This window comes from Leucopleurus acutus (genome assembly GCF_964270905.1).
Source record: "Leucopleurus acutus genome assembly, chromosome: 9".
NCBI lineage: Eukaryota > Metazoa > Chordata > Mammalia > Artiodactyla > Delphinidae > Leucopleurus > Leucopleurus acutus.
The window spans coordinates 67,394,044-67,415,203 of NC_139144.1; the positions used below are offsets into that span (position 1 = coordinate 67,394,044).

General features: G+C 35.8%; 1 protein-coding gene across 2 annotated transcripts in view; it reads left to right on the forward strand.

The window, feature by feature from the left end:
- The window catches only part of SEPTIN7 (septin 7), a gene marked incomplete at its 5' end in the record, with an annotated part of 103,319 nt that overhangs the window by 37,391 nt on the left and 44,768 nt on the right, over nucleotides 1–21,160 (forward strand). Inside the window, 2 exons of one of the 2 annotated variants that reach the window (XM_082846683.1) lie at nucleotides 500–602; nucleotides 18,656–18,762. In XM_082846683.1, coding sequence (XP_082702809.1) covers nucleotides 500–602; nucleotides 18,656–18,762 — 210 coding nt within the window. Of the gene's footprint in view, nucleotides 1–499; nucleotides 603–18,655; nucleotides 18,763–21,160 lie in introns of those variants that run through there. The other variant, XM_082846682.1, reaches the window with a different exon arrangement.

A 21,160-nucleotide genomic window follows, 5' to 3' on the forward strand; every position in this document is an offset into this window, starting at 1 on the left:
AAGAGTTCATGAAAAATTTTAAACTCCATGTTTTGATTTTATTTCATGAATAAGAAGATAAATTTCAAGAAACTCCTGCCTCTGGTAATTCGTATGAGCAAAGGGGATGATTAAAAGAGTCCTTAATATAATTTTAAGGGGATTTGAATTTTTTGTGAAAAATCCTTCCGTTTTTTTTAGTTGATTGGTCAGAATCTTATTAGTAGTAAGTTACTATAAATTGAAATCTTTGCTCTGAGGCAGGCTTCTTTAATTTTTATTTTATTCCTTTGGGTTTTTATAATTGTCTATTGTCAGTCAACTTGTGCTCAATTCATTTTGTCCATTTCTGCAATTAACTAATACTTTTATTGGTAACACTGTAAAATCAGTTTGATTCACCATGAATAATATTAGTTTATATAGTTTTCTAAAAATAGGTTAATGAAGGGAATTTGAAATGTGTGACAGAAGTGATTTATTGATATATGAATAACCGGACTGCTTTTGCTTTTCTCAGCAACAGAAGAACCTTGAAGGCTATGTGGGATTTGCAAATCTCCCAAATCAAGTATACAGAAAATCAGTGAAGAGAGGGTTTGAATTCACACTTATGGTTGTGGGTAAGATATGATTTCTCACTAAAATTGAGTTTTGATATGTTTCCAACTATTAATGAACTCTGAATGATTTGAGAAAACAATAGCCCAAATAACTGCAGGGATCATGTGTTATACTTTCTTTTGTTATGCAAATACATTTTAAAATTTAACTTGATGGCGTAATGGGATTTCAGTATTTTCTTGCCTCTTTCTTGTAGATGGCACAGTTTTGGAAACTCAGTAAAAGTTGAGAAGAGGGGTGGGGGGTGTAGTGGTTGAATAGAACGCTGGAGAAGTTCTCTTCAATCGATGATGCTACAAAAGGAAATAGCATCTGGTGGTTACTTATTACTCCAGGATTTTTTTTTTTTTTTTGACGGTACGTGGGCCTCTCACTGTTGTGGCCTCTCCCGTTGCGGAGCACAGGCTCCGGATGCGCAGGCTCAGCGGCCGTGGCTCATGGGCCTAGCCGCTCCGTGGCATGTGGGATCTTCCCGGACTGGGGCAAGAACCCGTGTCCCCTGCATCGGCAGGCGGACTCCCAACCACTGCGCCACCAGGGAAGCCCCAGGATAATTTTATTCTCTGGCTCATATAGTGTAGTGAAGCCATATCACATGAGTGTTTAACTTAAACATATGTTCTCTGAATTTGAAAAAGAAGGATGGGGTAGAGGATCATAATCATGGAAATGATTACCCTGGGAATTCATTCATTAAGTATAAAGCCCTGGAATTAGTGAAATATGATGACTCTCCTTGTTCTTTAGTTCACTCTCATTTTTCTTATGAGTGTGTTTTGTCCTGTGAGCACCTTTCCCTGCCTGTAGTCCATTTTAAGAGATTGTCAAGGGTTATTTTGACTGTAGGTTGGTAACATAATCATTATATATATAAAAACACTATACCATGTATAAGATTAGTTATCTTAAATGACAGTCTTAAATGACTATAATATTTTCACCTCATATAGGCTGACTTTATAACCTAGCTCCTCAGTTTGATGCAATTTTGTTGTATTTCTCTATTTGTTTTATGAAAGTAAAAGGCAGAATAGTGGATTGACTATATCCATGACAGAGAAAATTGAGTTGATGCTGGACCTTTATGTACTGTGCGTTAAATTTGCTAATTACATTCAACTCCTGGTATTTTTATTTTGGTGTTGAATTAGATTAATTGAATTAGGTATGAAATACCCCTTCATTGAAGGGAAGAATATTTTATCAACTGACCAGAGTATTTTACTTGAGGGTAGGTTTGTGGCTGTTTGGAAATATCTGCATTGTAATAGTTCATAGTTAAAACATGGTGGTACAAAGTCTGCAAACTTGATACTTGGTAGAGTTGGTTAACTTGTCTGTCTCTGGTTGAGTAAGAAGCATAGTATACCTAGCTTGCAAACTGCTGGTGTAGACCAGAGGTGTGGGTCTAAATAGGTGGATAAAATATGCAGGACATACCTTTTCTTCCATAGATTGGTAACATAATCATTGTATGTGAAGAAATACTACATCTTACCTTTACTATGTAATGTTAGTGATCTTAAATGACACACCGTAGACAAATATAAGATCATTTTTTTAATTTGTAGAAAACTTCCTAGGTGCATTAGGAGAACCATAGCAATTTCCAAAAAAATTTTAATATTAAAATTTAAAGAATAACTTCTTGGGGCTTCCCTGGTGGCGCAGTGGTTGAGAGTCCGCCTGCCGATGCAGGGGACACGGGTTTGTGCCCCGGTCCGGGAAGATCCCACATGCCGCGGAGCGGCTGTGCCCGTGAGCCATGGCCGCTGAGCCTGCGCGTCCGGAGCCTGTTGCTCCACAACGGGAGAGGCCACAACAGTGAGAGGCCCGCGTACCGGAAAAAAAAAAAAAAGAAAAAGAAAACAACAACAAAAGAATAACTTCTTGAATATATACTTAGTAGAGTAATATCTGGCGGTCCAGGCCAGATATTTGGTTTGAAATTTCTGTGACATTTGTCCAGATGAAATAGTTAATAACCAGCTGATCTTGATTTTTAGAGTTAATACACAATCTCTGAATATAACTTGTTTTTCCGGTCAGTCCTTTTGTCAACTACAGCTTTTGTTTTTCTCTTCTTTGATAAGACTTCAACTGTGGATAAAGGAGAATGGGTGTTAATATTGTTATTGTTATCCCCAGTATACCTTGAACATTACTGTTTAATTAGCTATCTTTGTATAGACTTGTTGAGTGCAGGGTCTAAATCTTTTCATCTACATAGTTGCAGTGTATAACACATAAAAGTCACCTTTTGGAACTTCCCTGGTGGTCCAGTGGGTAAGACTCCACGCTCCCAGTGCAGGGGGTCCAGGTTCAATCCCTCGTCGGGGAACTAGATCCCCCATGCATGTCGCAACTAAGACTTCGCATGCCGCAACTAATAAGTCCGCATGCTGCAACTAAAAAGATCCTGCATGCCGCAACTAGGACCCGGCGCAGCCAAAATAAATATAAGTAAATAGATAAATATTCTTTAAAAAGTCATCTTTTAAGTAAATATTTTTAATACATTGTTTTTCAGACTTTAGGCCAAATCTAACAATGTTGTTTGTAAATCACAGAAAGCTAAGACTTCCATACTTTAATATTCTTGACTTAGAGACTGCAAGCTATTCCTTATGAGCTAAGTCCTCATTTTTGAGATTTATGCTCAGAGCAGCTTTGGTTCTTATAACAATTCTTGGTTTGAGACTTATACATTGATACAAACTGAGAATCTGTATTTAACAGTTGATTTTATCTCTTTGTCCTTTGTTGGGAAACCTTTATCCAGTAACCTTGCTCCATAAGCAATATTTACTTGAGTGACTTTTTTGTATAAAAGAGGCATAATTTGTTTTCCCATATTTTCTTCCCTAAAGGAGCTAATAATTTTTATGACAATGTAAAGTATACATAAAAAGATAAGTAACATTTTTAGTAAGTAAATATAAATTAGTAGAGTCATACAAAAATTAAGAGCCATAGATGTGTAAAGGTATAGGAGAGCTTTTCCCTGGTTCCCTGGTTGGAATTATTAATGCCTTACTTGAGAAGGAGGTATTAGGGCAGATTTTTGAAGAATAGAATTGGGATGGACATTGAGCGGGCAGTTCAGTTGGGAAAACAATAACCAAACCCTGCATAACTTATTATGTGCCAGGGAATATTTCAAGTACATAAAATACTGATACTTTATTATGTAACTCATACAGTCCTTAACAATAACCCTATGATGTAAGTATTATATTATTGTTATCTCCTTTTTAGAGATGAAGAAACTGAAGCATGGAGATGTTAGGTTACTTGCCCATGGTCACACTGCTAGCAGATGCCAGAACCAAACCCGGTCTGTTTCTCAGTCTGGTGTGTTCTTAGGCACTATGCGGAGGCTCATTTGGGAATACTGGGTATAGTGCAGAGTTCAGTTGAGTGCGTCCAGTATGCCTTGAACTTGTATGATTCCAACTAGATATTGTTTTCCCTAAAAAAATTAAAAGAGACAGAGAGACAGACAGAGAGAAAGAGGAAATGAATGAGAATTTTAGAGTAAAATAATGCAAGCAATTTTTTCTGCCATTCTACCGGAATGAGTGCCTGTGCTAGGGTAGGCATGGTGGAAGAGGTGAATTCACTGTTCCCCCAGTCATTTTTCAGCTTCCACATACTTTTATAGCATGAGCGTCTCACCTTGCTGAGTTAGTCTAGGTGCCTTAATATAAACTAGTTACTTCTTATGTGCTCAAAGAAACAAGTATCTGCTTTAGTGCAGGAAGAAAAACAAGTTGTCAGTTTATATGTAATTGTGCATTATGGATGATATATTTGGGGGCAGTTCAATGTTAATTTGCACTGCATGTTGATTTTAGGATCTGACCCCGAAATGGTAACTTTATAATAGTTGGAAATAAGGCTGGAAGGGTAGGCTAGCCTAAATTTTGAAGACCTTCATTGCCTCCAGGATAAAAAGATTGGAATTCTTGATTTTGACTCTTTATTTGAAAATTTACTTTAAAACCCAGTGTCAGACATATCAAATAATGAAGACAGTTAGGTCTCTAATTCAGCAAGTGTCAAACCTATTTGGGCTTGGAATTTGAAAATCGTTTGTGTGCTTCTTAATTTTTGCTCTGAGAATAAAATGTTAATTCTAAAATCTTGATTTTACTAGAATCTTTCAAAGAGGTAGAACTCAGAAAGATTGTAGATTGCTTTATCTGACCAGAAAATATTTTGAAAATCAAGTGGCATTAAGTCTATTACTTTGGGTTCACAGTTCAATCATTTTTATAATATTAAGCTTTGCTAAATTTTTGTAGCAGAGGTTTTCTTTATTGTCATAATGTATTCGACATATATCAAATGTTTTTAGTGGCACTGGCATTTCTGTTTTTTTTAGGTGGAAGGGAGCTTAGAATATGGTGGTTTAGCAACATTTTTGGGATTCAAAGTTTATCATAATTTTTTTTTTTTTTTTTTATGGTACGCTGGCCTCTCACTCTTGTGGCCTCTCCCATTGCGGAGCACAGGCTCCGGACACGCAGGCTCAGTGGCCATGGCTCATGGGCCCAGCCGCTCCGCGGCATGTGGGATCTTCCCAGACCGGGACACGAACCCGTGTCCCCTGCATCGGCAGGCGGACTCTCAACCACTGCGCCACCAGGGAAGCCCTATCATAATGTGTTTTTGTGTATGACTTATTAGTAAAAGTTTAGGAGGTATTTAGTCAGTGATAGGATATACAATGACAGTCATAGATAATTTTCTCCCACCTTTTTGTTGGTGTTTGAAGTGATGTATTGATAATAACATCCAGAGTTAGTTGAAGAAATTGAAAGTAATATTGGCCATTTTGTATCTAAGCTGTTGGGCATTTAATGGAATTATGTTTAAGCCTGCAGTTAAGATATGTTGGATACTTGAAATACTTTGAGTAATATTTTAAAATTTTCTTCCCTGAGCTCTGTATTTTTATGTTACTTTTAGTAATAAAAGTAATTTAACCAGTGATGATTGCACAACATTGTAAATATAGAAAAACCACTGAATTGTACAATTTAAAATGGTGAAATTTATGTTATATGAATTTTATTTCAAAGAAGTAATTTAGCCAAAGCAGAGAGAATTTAGGGGGAAAAAACTTGTTCTTTTCTCATTATAAATAAGGTTTAGCTGGGTAGCTTGCATTCTTGTTAACAAAATTGATTTTTGTACTTGCTATTATGTACATTTCAATAAAGACATGATGTTTAAGTATTTTGCTGAAGTTATTTATGTGACATCTCTGATTACTATTTTTTTAATTTTTAATTAAAATTTTTTAAAAAATTATTTATTTATTTCTGGCTGTGTTGGTTCTTTCTTGCTGTGCGTGGGCTTTCTCTAGTTGTGGCGAGCAGGGGCTACTCTTCGTTGCAGTGTGTGGGCTTCTCATTGCGGTGGCTTCTCTTGTTGTGGAGCACGGGCTCTAGGTGCCCGGGCTTCAGTAGTTGCAGCACGCGGGCTCAGTAGTTGTGGCTTGCAGGCTATAGAGCGCAGGCTCAGTAGTTGTGGCGCCCAGGCTCAGTTGCTCGGCGGCATGTGGGATCTTCCCGGACCAGGGCTCGAACCCATGTCCCCTGCATTGGCAGGCGGATTCCTAACCACTGAGCCACCAGGGAGGCCCTAGTTTCATTTTTCTAAGAGAAGTGAAAAACCTTGATTCCTGTGAAACAGTCTGTGTAGACGCCTTTATTTATTTTAATAGTTTTTTATCCAGTTAAATCTATATTCAGTTACCTATTAGCTCTTACTAGATGCCTTTTACTTCTCTAATACTAATTATTTTATTTCTTCTAAGCTTATTTATCCTTCTGTATTTTCTTTCCTCTTCATTCAAATTCTAAACGAGAGGTTGAAGATTTTATCTTTTTAAAAGAACTGTTCCACATTTTAGCATTACTTAAGTGCTCATTGGTTTGCTTGATTAGTTTCTACGGATGTCTCAGTAAAATGCTGCTTGCTTGCTTGCTCTGTGAAGCCATCCTTGATTTCCTTCAAACTGTACTTAGGTGTTCTTTATGTATTCCTACTGTATTTTTTGTTTAATTGTAACTATAGCTTGTTTCTCAACAAAATTACACTTTTTGATGGCAAAATGTCCCCAGTTCTAGCATTTAGCAGCTGTTCAATAAATAATAAAATGAATTTATGTCTTTGCTTTTTATCAATTGTAATAGTCCATCAGAGGATAGCTGTTGGAATGGAAAAGCTATAGGATGTTGGGATGAGATTATTCATCTGAATTAAACCTTTTTGCTCCTTGGCAGGTTTTTTTTTCCAAGCTGGATCATTAAATCAATTTGGTGAATCATTTAAAAGAATGAAAAATAGAAATGATTAGAAAATAGACTACATTTTGCTTAGCAAGACTGTTGTTTCATGAAAGTTGTAAATTTGTACACATACATTTATACAGTACAGATAAGTATACCTATATATTTGTGTATACTGAGTTTTGATGAAAAATGTGTGTTTGGGGTTTTTTTGTTTGTTTGCTTTTAACTGTAAACTGTGGTAAAGTAAGTTGGAAAGCCACTACCCAGTGGGAGAGTCCAGTAGAGAATATCAAGAGAATTCGTTTAGAAGCAGATTTACATGAAGAGCAGAATTGAGGACTAGGAGTTAGAACACTGCTGTTCTGGTATCTCTAAGGACTATTCCAGTTCTAATGTTCTGAAACTCTACATAATTTAGCAGGATGATGTAGAACACATTGTATGTGTTCATTACACAGTTTGTGTAATGAAATGGGTTTTCCCAAGCTGCTAATGATAGAACTGCAGAGGAGCGTCTGTGGTTAAGTGTTTATGTGCAATATACAAAGGAAAAATCCTCAAGATTTAAGCTGCCTATGAATTTTCTACTTAACTAATACAGTAATACAGTATTATTTATATCAGTTGCTGTAACTATATATGGTCAAGGAAAAATAATTTACCAAAGAATTATATGGTATAATGTCTCAGTGTGTTTCATGTGTCAGATATTAATAAATATTTCAAGGGGTTAGTGGAAATGATCTAAGGCTGTAGAATTGAGGAGGTGCTGGGTAAAACAAAGATAAGCAAAAAAAAAAAAAAAAGATAAGCAGTTTCTTTAATTGTAGGACTTCTCAGAGCCCTTATAATCCCAAAGACCTAAAGGAACGTGACTTTATTATAAATAGTGATCTAACTTTTTTCAAAACCTTATGAACAAACATTTCATGACTGTTTCATTCTTAGGCTTGAAGTGTAATACTCTTGAATGATGATGGCATGAGTTTCATGGGCTAGACTTCAAAGATAAAGAGGAAATGGGTTATTTTAACCTGCTGATAATGTTAAACTACAGGTATAATATTAGACTCTAGTTAATTACTCTTATTTTATAATTTTCATAAAGTATTTAACATCTTAAATTGTGTTAACAATATTTTGTTTTAATGAGGACAGAAAAAAATTTAATTCCAGTTATTTCCTTTTTAAAGTCTGTAAAATAAGGGAATGATAATGACTTTGTTGCAGAACGTTTATAGTGCATTTCAAAGTAAAATAAATGTGTCATTAATTTGGATCATTTAACAGATCTTAAAATATTATGTTAATTATAAAGAAATAGAAAATGTTACAGATAGGTATTCTGTTTATATTTATTGAATAATTTTGTTTTCTTAAGCTAGGATGTGTGATTCTGAATTTTGTTATTCTTAAATAATAATGATAAATAACTTGATTGAGGTTGTTTCCACAGATTCTTTAAGTAGAGTTGGAGTTGATGGGATTAATTTAACTCTCAGTTATTTTGCATTAGCAACGCTGTTGCTTTCCCTTTACTAAAGCCAATGAGCAAGAATCTATTGTAGTTATGTCACCTTGAGAGTATTAGGACAAAGCTACTATATTTTGTATTATGATTATAGGGTATCTGACATTTTGGTTTGGAAGTAAATATCACTCTACTAAAGATAGGTAGGAATTAATAATTTAATGTCCGAACTCAGGCATAACTTCCCTGCAGTCAACATTTCTTTTTTTTTTTTAATTAATTAATTTATTCATTTATTTTTGGCTGTGCTGGGTCTTCATTTCTGTGTGAGGGCTTTCTCTAGTTGCGGCAAGCGGGGGCCACTCTTCATCGCGGTGCGCGGGCCTCTCACTATCACGGCCTCTCTTGTTGTGAAGCACAGGCTCCAGATGCGCAGGCTCAGTAGTTGTGGCTCACGGGCCTAGTTGCTCTGTGGTATGTGGGATCTTCCCAGACCAGGGCTCGAACCCGTGTCCCCTGCATTGGCAGGCAGATTCTCAACTACTGCGCCACCAGGGAAGCCTCAACATTTCTTTTTATTTATTTTGAGGCTAGTACCTGTTAGAATCATTATGTTGTCAACCTTACCCTTCTGCTCTGTTCTCAAATGTCTCACATGTTTATTCCCCCCAAAAAAGAAAAGTTTATAAATATAAACATTTTTATTTTCTAAAAGATGTAAATTCTAAAGACATTTAGTAAGGTGAAGTCCCTTTTTCTCCCTCCTTCAGTTCCAGTCCCTTCTCTAGTGACAAGCATTATTAAGTTGTTAAAAATTTTCTGGCATTTTTCTATAATTTTATATACACTAGTCATTCCCATGTAGATTTCTTTTTTATATAAATGGTACTGTGCTGTAAATACTACTCTGTGAATGTTTTTTTCCCTATCATTTAATATATTATACTTTTATTCATGTCTGTACATAAAGTAACTCATTCTTCAGAGTATGGGGTATTCAGTACTGTGTGATTATCATGATTTATACAGTCTACTGTTGATGGACAATTAAACAATGCTTAATTTCCTTGAATTTTTAGGCACACGTATAAAAGCTTGTATAATGTACATTTCTAAAAGTAAAATTGCTGGGTCAAAAGGCATGTGCATTTAAGTTGTGATAGACTGCCAAATTTTTCCTCAGAAAAGCGATAGCATAGCACAAAAACAGAAACATAGATCAATAGAACAAGATAGAAACCCCAGAGATAAACCCATGTACCTATGGTCAACTGATCTATGACAGAGGAGGCAAAGATATACAATGGGGCAAAGACAGTCTCTTCAATAAGTGGAGCTGGAAAAACTGGACAGCTACATGTAAAAGAATGAAATTAGAACACTCCCTAACACCATACACAAAAATAAACTCAAAATGGATTCGAGACCTAAATGTAAGACTGGGCACTATAAAACTCTTACAGGAAAACATAGGAAGAACACTCTTTGACATAAATCACAGCAAGATCTTTTTTGATCCACCTCCTAGAGTAATGGAAATAAAAACAAAAATAAATAAATGGGACCTAATGAAACTTCAAAGCTTTTGCACAGCAAAGGAAACCATAAACAAGATGAAAAGACAACCCTCAGAATGGGAGAAAATATTTGCAAACAAATCAACGGACAAAGGATTAATCTCCAAAATATATAAACAATTCATGCAGCTCAATATTAAAGAAACAACCCAATCCAAAAATGGGCAGAAGACCTAAATAGACATTTCTCCAAAGAAGACATACAGATGGCCAAGAAGCACATGAAAAGCTGCTCAACATCACTAATTATCAGAGAAATGCAAATCAAAACTACAATGAGGTATTACCTCACACCAGTTAGAATGGACATCATCAGAAAATCTACAAACAACAAATGCTGGAGAGGGTGTGGAGAAAAGGGAACCCTCTTGCACTGTTGGTGGGAATGTAAATTGATATAGCCACTATGGAGAACAGTATGGAGGTTCCTTAAAAGACTAAAAATAGAATTACTATATGATCCAGCAATCCCACTATTGGGCATATACCCAGAGAAAACCATAATTCAAAAAGACACATGCACCCCAATGTTCATTGCAGCACTGTTTACAATAGCCAGGTCATGGAAGCAACCTAAATGCCCATCGACAAATGAATGGATAAAGAAGTTGTGGTACATATATACAATGGAATATTACTCAGCCATAAAAAGCCATAAAAATTGAGTCATTTGTTGAGACGTGGATGGATCTAGAGACTGTCATACAGAGTGAAGTAAGTCAGAAAGAGAAAAACAAATATTGTATATTAACGCATATATGTGGAACCTAGAAAAATGGTACAGATGAATCGGTTTGCAGGGCAGAAACAGAGACACAGATGTAGAGAACAAACCTATGGACACCAAGGGGGGAAAACTGCAGTGGGGTGGGGATAGTGGTGTGCTGAATTGGGCGATTGGGATTGACATGTATACACTGATGTGTATAAAATTGATGACTAATAAGAACCTGCAGTATAGAAAAACAAACAAACAAAAAAACCCACAACTAATTACTAAACTTTTTTTGGGTTATTTGTATGGAAATATGTTAACATAAATGTTTTAGACATTACATGAAATTTCTAAAAATCTTATATGTTCTGGTATAATGTTACAAGTCATAATTCTAGTTATTGCTCTAAAATGTATATCTCAGAAATAACTAAATTTCCTTGTCAATTGCCTTATTATGAACTTCATCAAATCTTTAACCATGGTCATTTTTAAGTCTTCTGTCATTTACAGACTGTTCTGGGTGTACTCTGATGCTTTTGCAAAAATGTTCCTGTAAAAGGGTTTCATCTTCAAGGAATTCATGGAACAGACTCTGACAAGTACATGTTTCTGGTAACTGACTATACTGCTGAACTGAATGAATAAGCATTTTCACAACTCTAATGGAAAAGTGCTAACAAAAGATCAAGATGAAAAAAAAATTAATTACATGGGACTGAGTGAACTGATGAGGATGATTATAATTTTTGTGACTTTCTGTTTGAATAAAAAAAAAAAGAAAGAAACAATAGTACAACGATGGGGCGAGGTCCTGGTGCCTCCTCAAGGAATATACACAGCAATACCTTTGAGTTCTTCTGTGGAACTAAGGCTCCCACCCAGGTGGAAGACGGTAACTTCAGGCTGAGCACAAGATTCCTGGAATGCCACCCTGTTACCTCACCACCAACCAATCAGAAGAAAGTCTGCACACAGTGGAAGATAATAATGACCCTGACACCCTCCGCTAATGAGTCTCCCTTTAAAAACTTTCATGGTTGAGCAGAATCTTTGGAGTTGGTTTTTGGACACAAGTTGCCAGTCTCTTGCATAAAGCAACCTTTCCATTCCTACCAGCACTTGTCTCTCAAAAGTATTAACTTTTGAGCAGCGAGCAGCCAAACCTGAATTCAGTAACATGGGGGCAGGAGTCCACACACCACCAAGCAATTCTCGGACACCATCTGAGTTTCCTACAATCAGTTCAATTCTGAAACTATCTACCTGGAGATAGCATCAGATTCTACAAGTTAAAGGCTCAATCCTATAAGACTGCCCCCTTCCCCCAGTTGCCACTTCAGACACCAGTCACAAATCCAGGTCTTTCTGACCCACCAGCTGTAAAATTGGAGCTTCCAATGACCCTTTCCTTGAGTTTCCATACCAGGGAAGAGCTAAATCGGATTCCTTGTTGGATCTGTTTCTTTGAGTTTAACCTTTGCTTTTTGTTGCTTTTGTTATTATAATCATACATAATGACCTGCCTCGGGACCCTGACCCGCTGTCTGAATGTTAAACCAAAGTGCCTTTGTTCAGGGAAACATCCTGACCCTTCTACCTATGAATTGCTGCAGAAAAGAAGAAATTAACACATCTGCTCCTGGAGGCTGGCCATTCTAGGAGATATATGCAAGGCTTATGGCCTTTTTACTTTACTTCCTCACCTCCTTCCCCTCTCTGTTCTATAAAAGGAGCTGGCATTCAGACCAAACTAATGTGGATTTTTGGGGACCCTTGCCCACCATCTTCTTGGTCTGCCGGCTTTTCGAATAAAATCATTACTCCTTGCCTCAAAAAAAAAAAAAGAAAAGCGATACTGGTTTACAGTTCCAAGAGCCACTCTGAAGGTTGATCTATTTTCTTTAGGCTTAATTAGGCACAGGTTTTTCTCTGAACACCAGTTTAGTCATATATCTTAGATTTTTGTTTATATTACTCATTTTGTTTGTATTAGAGTAGTTTTTCAGATAAGAGTTGAGGGGAGATACTGTTTTATGTCTAAGTGGGCAAATGGGTTGTGTTATTTTGTTGTTAATTTATAATTTCACTGCTTGTAGTCAGAGAATATGATCTGTAGATTTCTGTGTTTTTCAGTACTGATTGATTTTCTTTATAGCCAAAACATGATCTGATTATGTAAGTGCTCCATAGGTATTTGAAAAATATGTTTTTTCTCTGGGTAGGAATTTTTGTATTTTTTTGAAAATCAGCCATATTAATTATTTAGATCATTTCCATTTTTTAATCACTTTATCAGTATCTGAGAGGCCTGTTTGCCTTTCACTGTATATGTTCTCTTAATTCCTCATTGTTTCTAAGTTTTTGTCTTATGGAATTTGTCCTTTTCATTTATGTTATCCAGTTTATTGACATACAGTTATTAATAGTACTCTCTTATAATTTTTTTTATTTCTGTAAAATTGGGAGTAATATCCACACTTTCTGATTTTAGTAATTTGAATCTTCTCTTTCTTTTATTCTCAATCAGTCTAGCGAAAAGAGTTGTTAATTTTCTTGATCTATTCCAAAAGCTAACTTTTGGTTTGGTTGATTTTTCTCTGTTGTTTTCTGTTTTCCATTTTATTTATCTCCTCTTTAACTTTAATATTTCCTTTCTTTTGCTGGTTTTGGGTTTAGTTCTTTATTTTTTGGTTCCTTATGTTGTAAAGTTAGATTGTTGATTTCAGATCCTCATTTTTATGTATGTGTTTACAGTTACAAATTTTTCTATTAGAAACGACTTTTCCGTATCTCATAAGCTTTGGTATGTTGTGTTTTCATTTTCTTTTTTTTTCATGGTATTTTCTAATATACCTTGGGATTTCTTATTTGACCTGTTAGCTGTTTGAGTGTATTGTTTAATTTCCTTATATGTGTTAATTTTTTCATTTTCTTTCTGTTATTGATCTCCAGTCTCATTTCGTTGTGATAGGAAAAGATGATTGAAATCTTTCAAAGTTTATGGGTTTCCCTGGTGGCGCAGTGGTTGAGAATTCGCCTACCGATGCAGGGGACACGGGTTCGTGCCCCAGTCCGGGAAGATCCCACATGCTGCAGAGCGGCTAGGCCTGTGAGCCATGGCCGCTGAGCCTGCGCATCCGGAGCCTGTGCTCCGCAACGGGAGAGGCCACAACAGTGAGAGGCCCGCGTACTGCAAAAAAAAAAAAAAAAAGAAAAAGTTTATCAAGTCGTACTTGGTTTTATGGTCAGTCTTGAAAAATACTCCCTGTGCACATGAGAAAAATGTGTATTTTGGTGTTGTTGAATGGAGTATTTTGTCTATGTTTATTAGGTCCAGTTGGTTTATAGTGTTGTTCAAGTCCTCTGTTTTCTACTTTATCTTCCGTCTGTTTCTTCTATCCATTATTTAAAGTGGAGTATTGAATTCTCCAATTATTATTGTAAAACTGTCTATTTTCCCCTTCAAAATTTTGTCAGTGTTTCCTTTATATATTTTGGGGCTCTGATGTTTGGTGTATATATGTTTATAATTCTGTAATAATATCCACTTCATGAATTGACCTTTTTTAATAATAAATCCTAATTTGCATCTTGTATCAATTTTTTACTTAAGTCTCTTTTGTCTGATACAAGTATAGCCATCTCACCTCTTCTGATTACTGCTTACATGGAATATCTTTTTTATCCTTTTACTTTCAACTTGTGTGTGTCCTTAGATCTAAAGTCTTTAGATCTTACAGATAGTATACAGTTGGATCAGGGTTTTTTTAGCCATTCTGGCCATCTGTGCCTTTGATTAAGACATTTAATCCATGTACATGTAAAGTAATTACTGGTAACAGAGAACTTAGTTTTGTCATTTTGTTGTTTTCTGTATGTCTTACAGCTTTTGAATATATCATTTTCTCCTTTACTGCCCTCTTTTGTGTTTAGTTGATGTTTTGTAGCATCACGTTTTGATTCCCTTTCTCATTTCCTTATTTGTATATTCTGTAGATGCTTTCTTTGTAGTTATCATAGAGATTATATATAAAATCTTAAATTATAATAACCTAACTTGAATTTATACCAATTTAATTTTAATTACATATACAAACTACTCATATACAGCCCCCACATACTTTTTTTTATTATTGATGTCTCAAATTGTATCTTTGAACATTGTGTACTCAATAACACAGACTTCTAATTATTTCTTATTCATTCGTCTTTCAAGTCTTACAGAAAATGTAAAGTGGAGTTAGAAACCAAAATTACAATAATACCAGTTTTTATATTTGTCCATGTATTTACCTTTACTGGGGATCTTTATGTGGCTTTGAGTTATTGTCCAGGGTTCGTTCATTTCAACTGAAATGTGGAGGATGTGTAGTGATAATGAATTCCCTCAGTTTTTGTTTATCTGGAAATATCTTAATTTCTACCTCAACTTTTCAGCACAATTTTGCCAGATATAGAATTCTCATTTGACAGTTTTATCATCACATTGTCTTCTGGTCTCCACAGTTGCTGCTGAGAAATCAGCTGCTAATCTTATTGATGAGACCTTCTATGTGATATGTTGCTTCTCTCTTGCCACTTTCAAGTTTCTCTTTTTGTCTTTGTTTTTTATCAGTTTGATCACGATGTATCTCAGTGCGGGTTCCTGGGTTTATCCTACTAGTTCAGTGAGATTCTTGGATTTGTAGATTCATGTCTGTCATCAAATTGGGAAAAAATTTGGTCATTTTTTTTTTCCTTCAAATAATCTATTTGACCCTTTCCCTTTTTCCTTCTAAAGCTCTCATACTGTATATAATAGTTCAATAAATGGTGTCCCACATAGATCCCTTAGGCTGTGTTTTTCTTCATTCTTTTTTCTCCTTAGACTCAATAATTTTAATTGTCCTGTCTTTCAAGTTTGCTGATTCTTTTTTAGACATGCTCAATTGCTTTTGAACCTCTCTAGTGAATTTTTTCAATTGTGTGTTTCAGCTCCAGAATTTTTGTTTTGTTTTGGTTTGGTTTGGTTTTTTTACACAATTTCTATTTCTTTGTTAAATTCTGGTTTTGTTCTTACGTCGTTTTCCTGATTTCCATTAATTGTTCATTGTTTTCTTTAGCTCTTTGGACATATTTAAGACAGCTATTTTGTTTATTATTATTTTTTTTTTGCTATTTAAATTTATTTACTTATTTATTTGGCTGCACCAGGTCTTTAGTTGTGGTATGTGGGCTCTTAGTTGCGGCATGCGGGATCTAGTTCCCTGACCAGGGATTGAATCCGGGCCGCCTGCATTGGGAGCGCAGAGTCTTAACCGCTGGACCACCAGGGAAGTCCCTAAATTTATTTATTTTAAAAAAATTTTTATTGGAGTATAGTTGATTTACAATGTTGTGTTAGTTTCAGATGTACAGCAAAGTGAATCAGTTATACATATATCCACTCTTTTTTAGATTCTTTTCCCATATAGGCCATTACAGAGTATTAAGTAAAGTTCCCTGAGCTATATAGTAGGTCCTTATTAGTTATGTATTTTATATATAGTAGTGTATATATGTAAATCCCAGTCTTCTGATTTATCCCCCTGACCCCCATAACCATAAGTTTGTTTTCTACTTTGTTTCTACAAAACTCTTATCTCTGTTTTGTAAATAAATTCATTTGTACCCCCTTGTTTTTTAGATTCCACATATAAGAGATATGATGTTTATCTTTCTCTAAAACAGCTATTTTAAAGTCCTCATCTAGCAAGTCCACTATCTGTGCTGCTTCAGGCATGGTTTCTGGGATTTTGTTTTGTTCCTTTTTATGGGCTGTGTTTTCTGTTTCTTTGAATGCTTTGTGATTTGTTGTTGTTGAAAAATATGCATTTGAAAAAACTCACCCTGCCCTGTCTTTGCAGACTTGGTCATATGTCAGGGCAGATGTCTGATGATTAGCTGGGCATGCTCTGAGCCTAGAGATCCAGCCTAAAGTGAAAGTTTAATGCCTTTTCACAACTTTTCTGAGCATGTTTATTGCTTGAGCCTGTATGTGGCTTTCTCAGTTTCCCCTGCATACATGGTTTCTTTTGAATGTCTTAATTCTCCAAGGAGTTTTACCTCAGCGTCTCCTCAAGGCCTTAGGTGGTCTGTTGTGTCTCTCCACCCATAATTTTTTGCTCCAGGCATCTGTAGTTCTCCTGCACTTTAACCAGTGATGCCCAGTGCTTCTCCAACGTGAAATCCCAGTTAGGCAACACTAGTCCTTCTGATAGCCCCAAAGAGGTTAGAATGTTTTATCTGAGTAAAGTCTGCTCTGTTCCTTCTTGTTTGAGGGAATGACGCTGAAAACTCAGCCTCTGTGCACTGGTGCCAAATCGAATCTTGGAGACAGAGTTTCGGGTGAAGTAGAAAGTAATAGCTTTATTGCTTTGCCAAGCAGAGGGGGACACAGCGGGCTTGTGCCTCGAGAACTGTGTGTCCCAACCCAGGAGGATTTGGTGAGGAGTTTTACAGCAATGGTTCAAGGGCAGGGTTGCTTCTAAATGAAAATATTGTAGATACTTCTGATTATCCCCAAGTACTTGGGTTTTATTCTAGTCTTTCCTCCTTTATTCAGGGTTTAAGAGTTTAGAAAGAAGCAGGTATGGGGAACCTATAACTTTTTCCCGTGACTTAGAAATTTCTACGTCTAGAAAAAAGGATATTCTCCCTCATTCAAAGTGAGAGTAAGCCCAGACCACTACAATGGTTCTTACCTTTCTTTCTTTCTTTTTTTTTTTAAATTTATTTATTTATTTTTGGCTGCTTTGGGTCTTCGTTGCTGCACACGGGCTTTCTCTAGTTGCAGCAGGCAGGGGCTACTCTTCATTGCAGAGCAAGGGCTCTAGGCACACGGGCTTCAGTAGTTGTGGCGCATGGGCTCAGTAGTTGTGGCTCACAGGCTCAGTAATTGTGGCACACGGGCTTAGTTGCTCCGCAGCATGTGGGATCTTCCCGGGCTAGGGAATCGAACCTGTGCCCCCTGCATTGGCAGGCGGATTCTTAACCACTGTGCCACCAAGGAAGTCACCCGGTTCTTACCTTTCTTGAGAGCCAATATCAAAAGAACTCAACCTATAAATAGAAATAGTAAGGTTAATATTGTGCTATCAGTTATTTAGGCTAAAGATGCCTATTAAACTCACTGAACTATTAACAATAACTAGATTCTTTAACCTGGTGCCATATTAATAATTATTATATGACTTTTAATCTATTTTAACTTTGTATATCCTGAAGCTGTTTATATTTTAGTAAAAAATATCTGTACATTTGGTATGGTGTACTAGACTTGACATGAAGGGTCAGAGAAGAGTATGTGAATCTTAGTGGAAATCGTGTCTTACCTCTCTCCTTTCCTACTTCAGGCAGGAGCATTTTTATAAAAAGTAATTACCCATGATTTTTTGGAGTCTGGTTTATAGAGAAGTACCCTTTATAATTAAGCTGATTGGTATATGGGTAAATTGGAAGTATTTTTTTGTGGTTCACTTTTGTACTAAGATGCATTGTGATTGATTTTTTTTCTTTTTATCAGCAGATTTCTACTTTTTATAGCTGCATGATTTGTTTCCTTGGTCATTCATTGTAATAAACGTTTATACTTTTATTTTTTATTTCACTGAAGCAGCAATATATAATCCAACTGGGATGTTTTCCTTCATGACTAACTTTCATCTCTAGGAATACATTACTGTTAAAAATGGTGACTACAGATACATTACTTTTAGCGAACACAGATGGTAGAATTATAAAGGTAAAAATCCTTGGAAACATGAGTCTAATTTGATAGATAAGAAAATGAAGGCAAAGAATTTATTCTAATAGAGAGTCTTTATAGTATAATTTCTAATGTCACTTCCTTGTCCCACTAAGAAGTACTTGCATAAAAGCAAATTTGATTATAGCATTGGTTGAATATTTAAGCTTGATAAGGTAGCTGAGTTTAACAGATTTCCACGTCTATTTCTTTTAGGTGAATCTGGACTGGGAAAGTCAACATTAATCAACTCATTATTCCTCACAGATTTGTATTCCCCAGAGTATCCAGGTCCTTCCCATAGAATAAAAAAGACTGTACAGGTATGTATATTGTTAACTGATAATAAGGTGGGGTAATGTTAACAGATACAAAACACATTCTATAACTTATATTGTATTTCCATAGAGGTAGATTTCAAGTTTGACCTTAGCCAATGTAAAGTGGTAAACATGGTTGCTGATAAAAAAGAGAGATTGATTTATTGAGAGAAGTGCAGGTAATTAGAGGAATTTTCTTGATTAGAACCTTATAAGTTTGTCTTGAGGACCCTCCTAGAGAGTATACTGGGATGTAGTAACAGCTGGAGTTATGCTGCATTATGGTAGCTACTTGCTATATGTAGTAGCTATTTAAGTTTGCATGAGTTAAAAGTCAATAAAACTAAAAATTCACTTTCTCAGTTGTAGCAGTCACATTTCAAATGCTCAGTAGTCATATGTGGCAAGTGGCTACCATTTGGGGCAGCACAGATATGTTTCCACCATTGCAGAAAATTCTTTTGGACAGCATAGAGAAAACATGATTCGTGTGGAAGCCATTATTATTTAAATACAGTGTTCTGTATTAGTGAGTGGCATGATACCACATGATAGTTGAATGGCAATAGCAATTTGTTAAGGCTTACAAGCTATGTGTGGTCTAATTTAGTACTTCTCGATCTTTAATGTATATTCAGATCACCTGGGGAGCTTGTTAAATTCAGTTCCTGTTCTAGTAGGTCTGAGGTGGGCTGAGATTCAGTATTTCTAACAAAATCCAAGGTGATGCTCATGTTGCTGGCCCATATAGTGAAGTGCTAGACTCTCTAGCTCTGCATTGTCCAGTACAGTAGCTGGTAGCCACATGTGGCTGTTGAGCTCTTAAAATGTGGGTAGTCCAAATTGAGATGTTATACAAGTATAAAATACACTCCAGATTTTGAAGACTTAGTTTGTAAAAAAGAATATTTCATTAAAAATTTTTATATTGATTACATTTTGCAGTAATGATAATTGGTTATATTGGGCTAAATAAAAATACATTAATTTCACCTGTTACTACTTTCTGAAGTGGCTACTGAAAATTTTAAAATTATGTGGCTCACGTTACATTTTTGTTGGGCAGCACCACTCTAAACTATTGATTGAAAAAATGTTGATGGATTGATGCAGCACAGAAGCAGAAGAGAAGTGGAGTAAACAGTTCTGGCAGGAGCATGTTTTATTGAGGCAGTGACTCTGGAGCTGGATATTTTATTTCTCCTTTTTAAAGTTTTCTTTGTTTTAGGAATTAAAAAAAATTTTTTTTAATTTATTTTATTTATTTACTTTTGGCTGCGTTGGGTCTTCGTTGCTGTGCATGGTCTTTCTCTAGTTGTGGCTCACGGGCCCTAGAGCACACGCTCAGTAGTTGTGGTGCGCAGGCTTAGTTGCTCCGTGGCATGTGGGATCTTCCCGGACCAGGGCTCGAACCCGTGTCCCCTGCATTGGCAGGTGGATTCTTAACCACTGTGCCACCAGGGATGCCCAGGAATTTTTAAAATATCCTTCATGGAGCTTGAGATTTCAAATTACCTGCAAATATGTGTTCTGTTGATAAAAACTTGATACTGTACTGCATTGCTTATTTTGTGATGTAGTGAACATTTTAACCCTAAGCAGGAAGATATACTTTTAGCTTTCTTAATTTAAGTATTTAAATCCAGGATTAGTAACTAGGTATGTAGAAATGTTAAGGGAACCCCACAGTGTAGATTCCTAAATTCAGGTATATTTACTGTAAAATATCTGTTAAATATTGATGATCATGTATCTGCCAGTGGTGTTCTTGGTCATTAGTGCTGGTGAGGAAATTTTCTGAGTCCTCTTTGTAGTTTTAGCACATAGCATAATGCCAGGTCTAGATTAATAATAAAACAACAGTCATTAACATCTTCCAGGTACTATTCCAAACACTTTAGATGCATTTACTTATTTAATTCTTTCAGTAACTTTATGAGGTAAGTGGTATTCTTTTCCCCATTTTACAGATGTGGAAATTGAGGCACAGAGATGGTGATATGCCAAGATCATGTAGTTAGAGTACCAGAACTAGGATACAAATCTAAGCACTCTGGTTTAGTCTGTAGTGTATCAACTGTACTATCTCTATACTGTAGATATTTAATAAGTGTTAGTTTAACAGATTAACCATTTCTTAATAAATGGATTAGCTTTTCTTTTTAATAATGTTTGGTCCAACAAGTTGTCAGTTTTCTTTGATTTATATTGCCTTTTCCTTTAAAAACCTTACATATGGAGATAGTTTTCCCAGTTAGGCAATTTAGACAAAATGAAGACAAAATGATTTGATCAGTGAAGTCATCACTTCATAGTTATGTAATATGTGAAAGTTTAGTTTAAAAAAAAAAAACCCAGAAAATTAGGTCATAAGGCTGATCTGTCTGATGCTGGCTAGTAA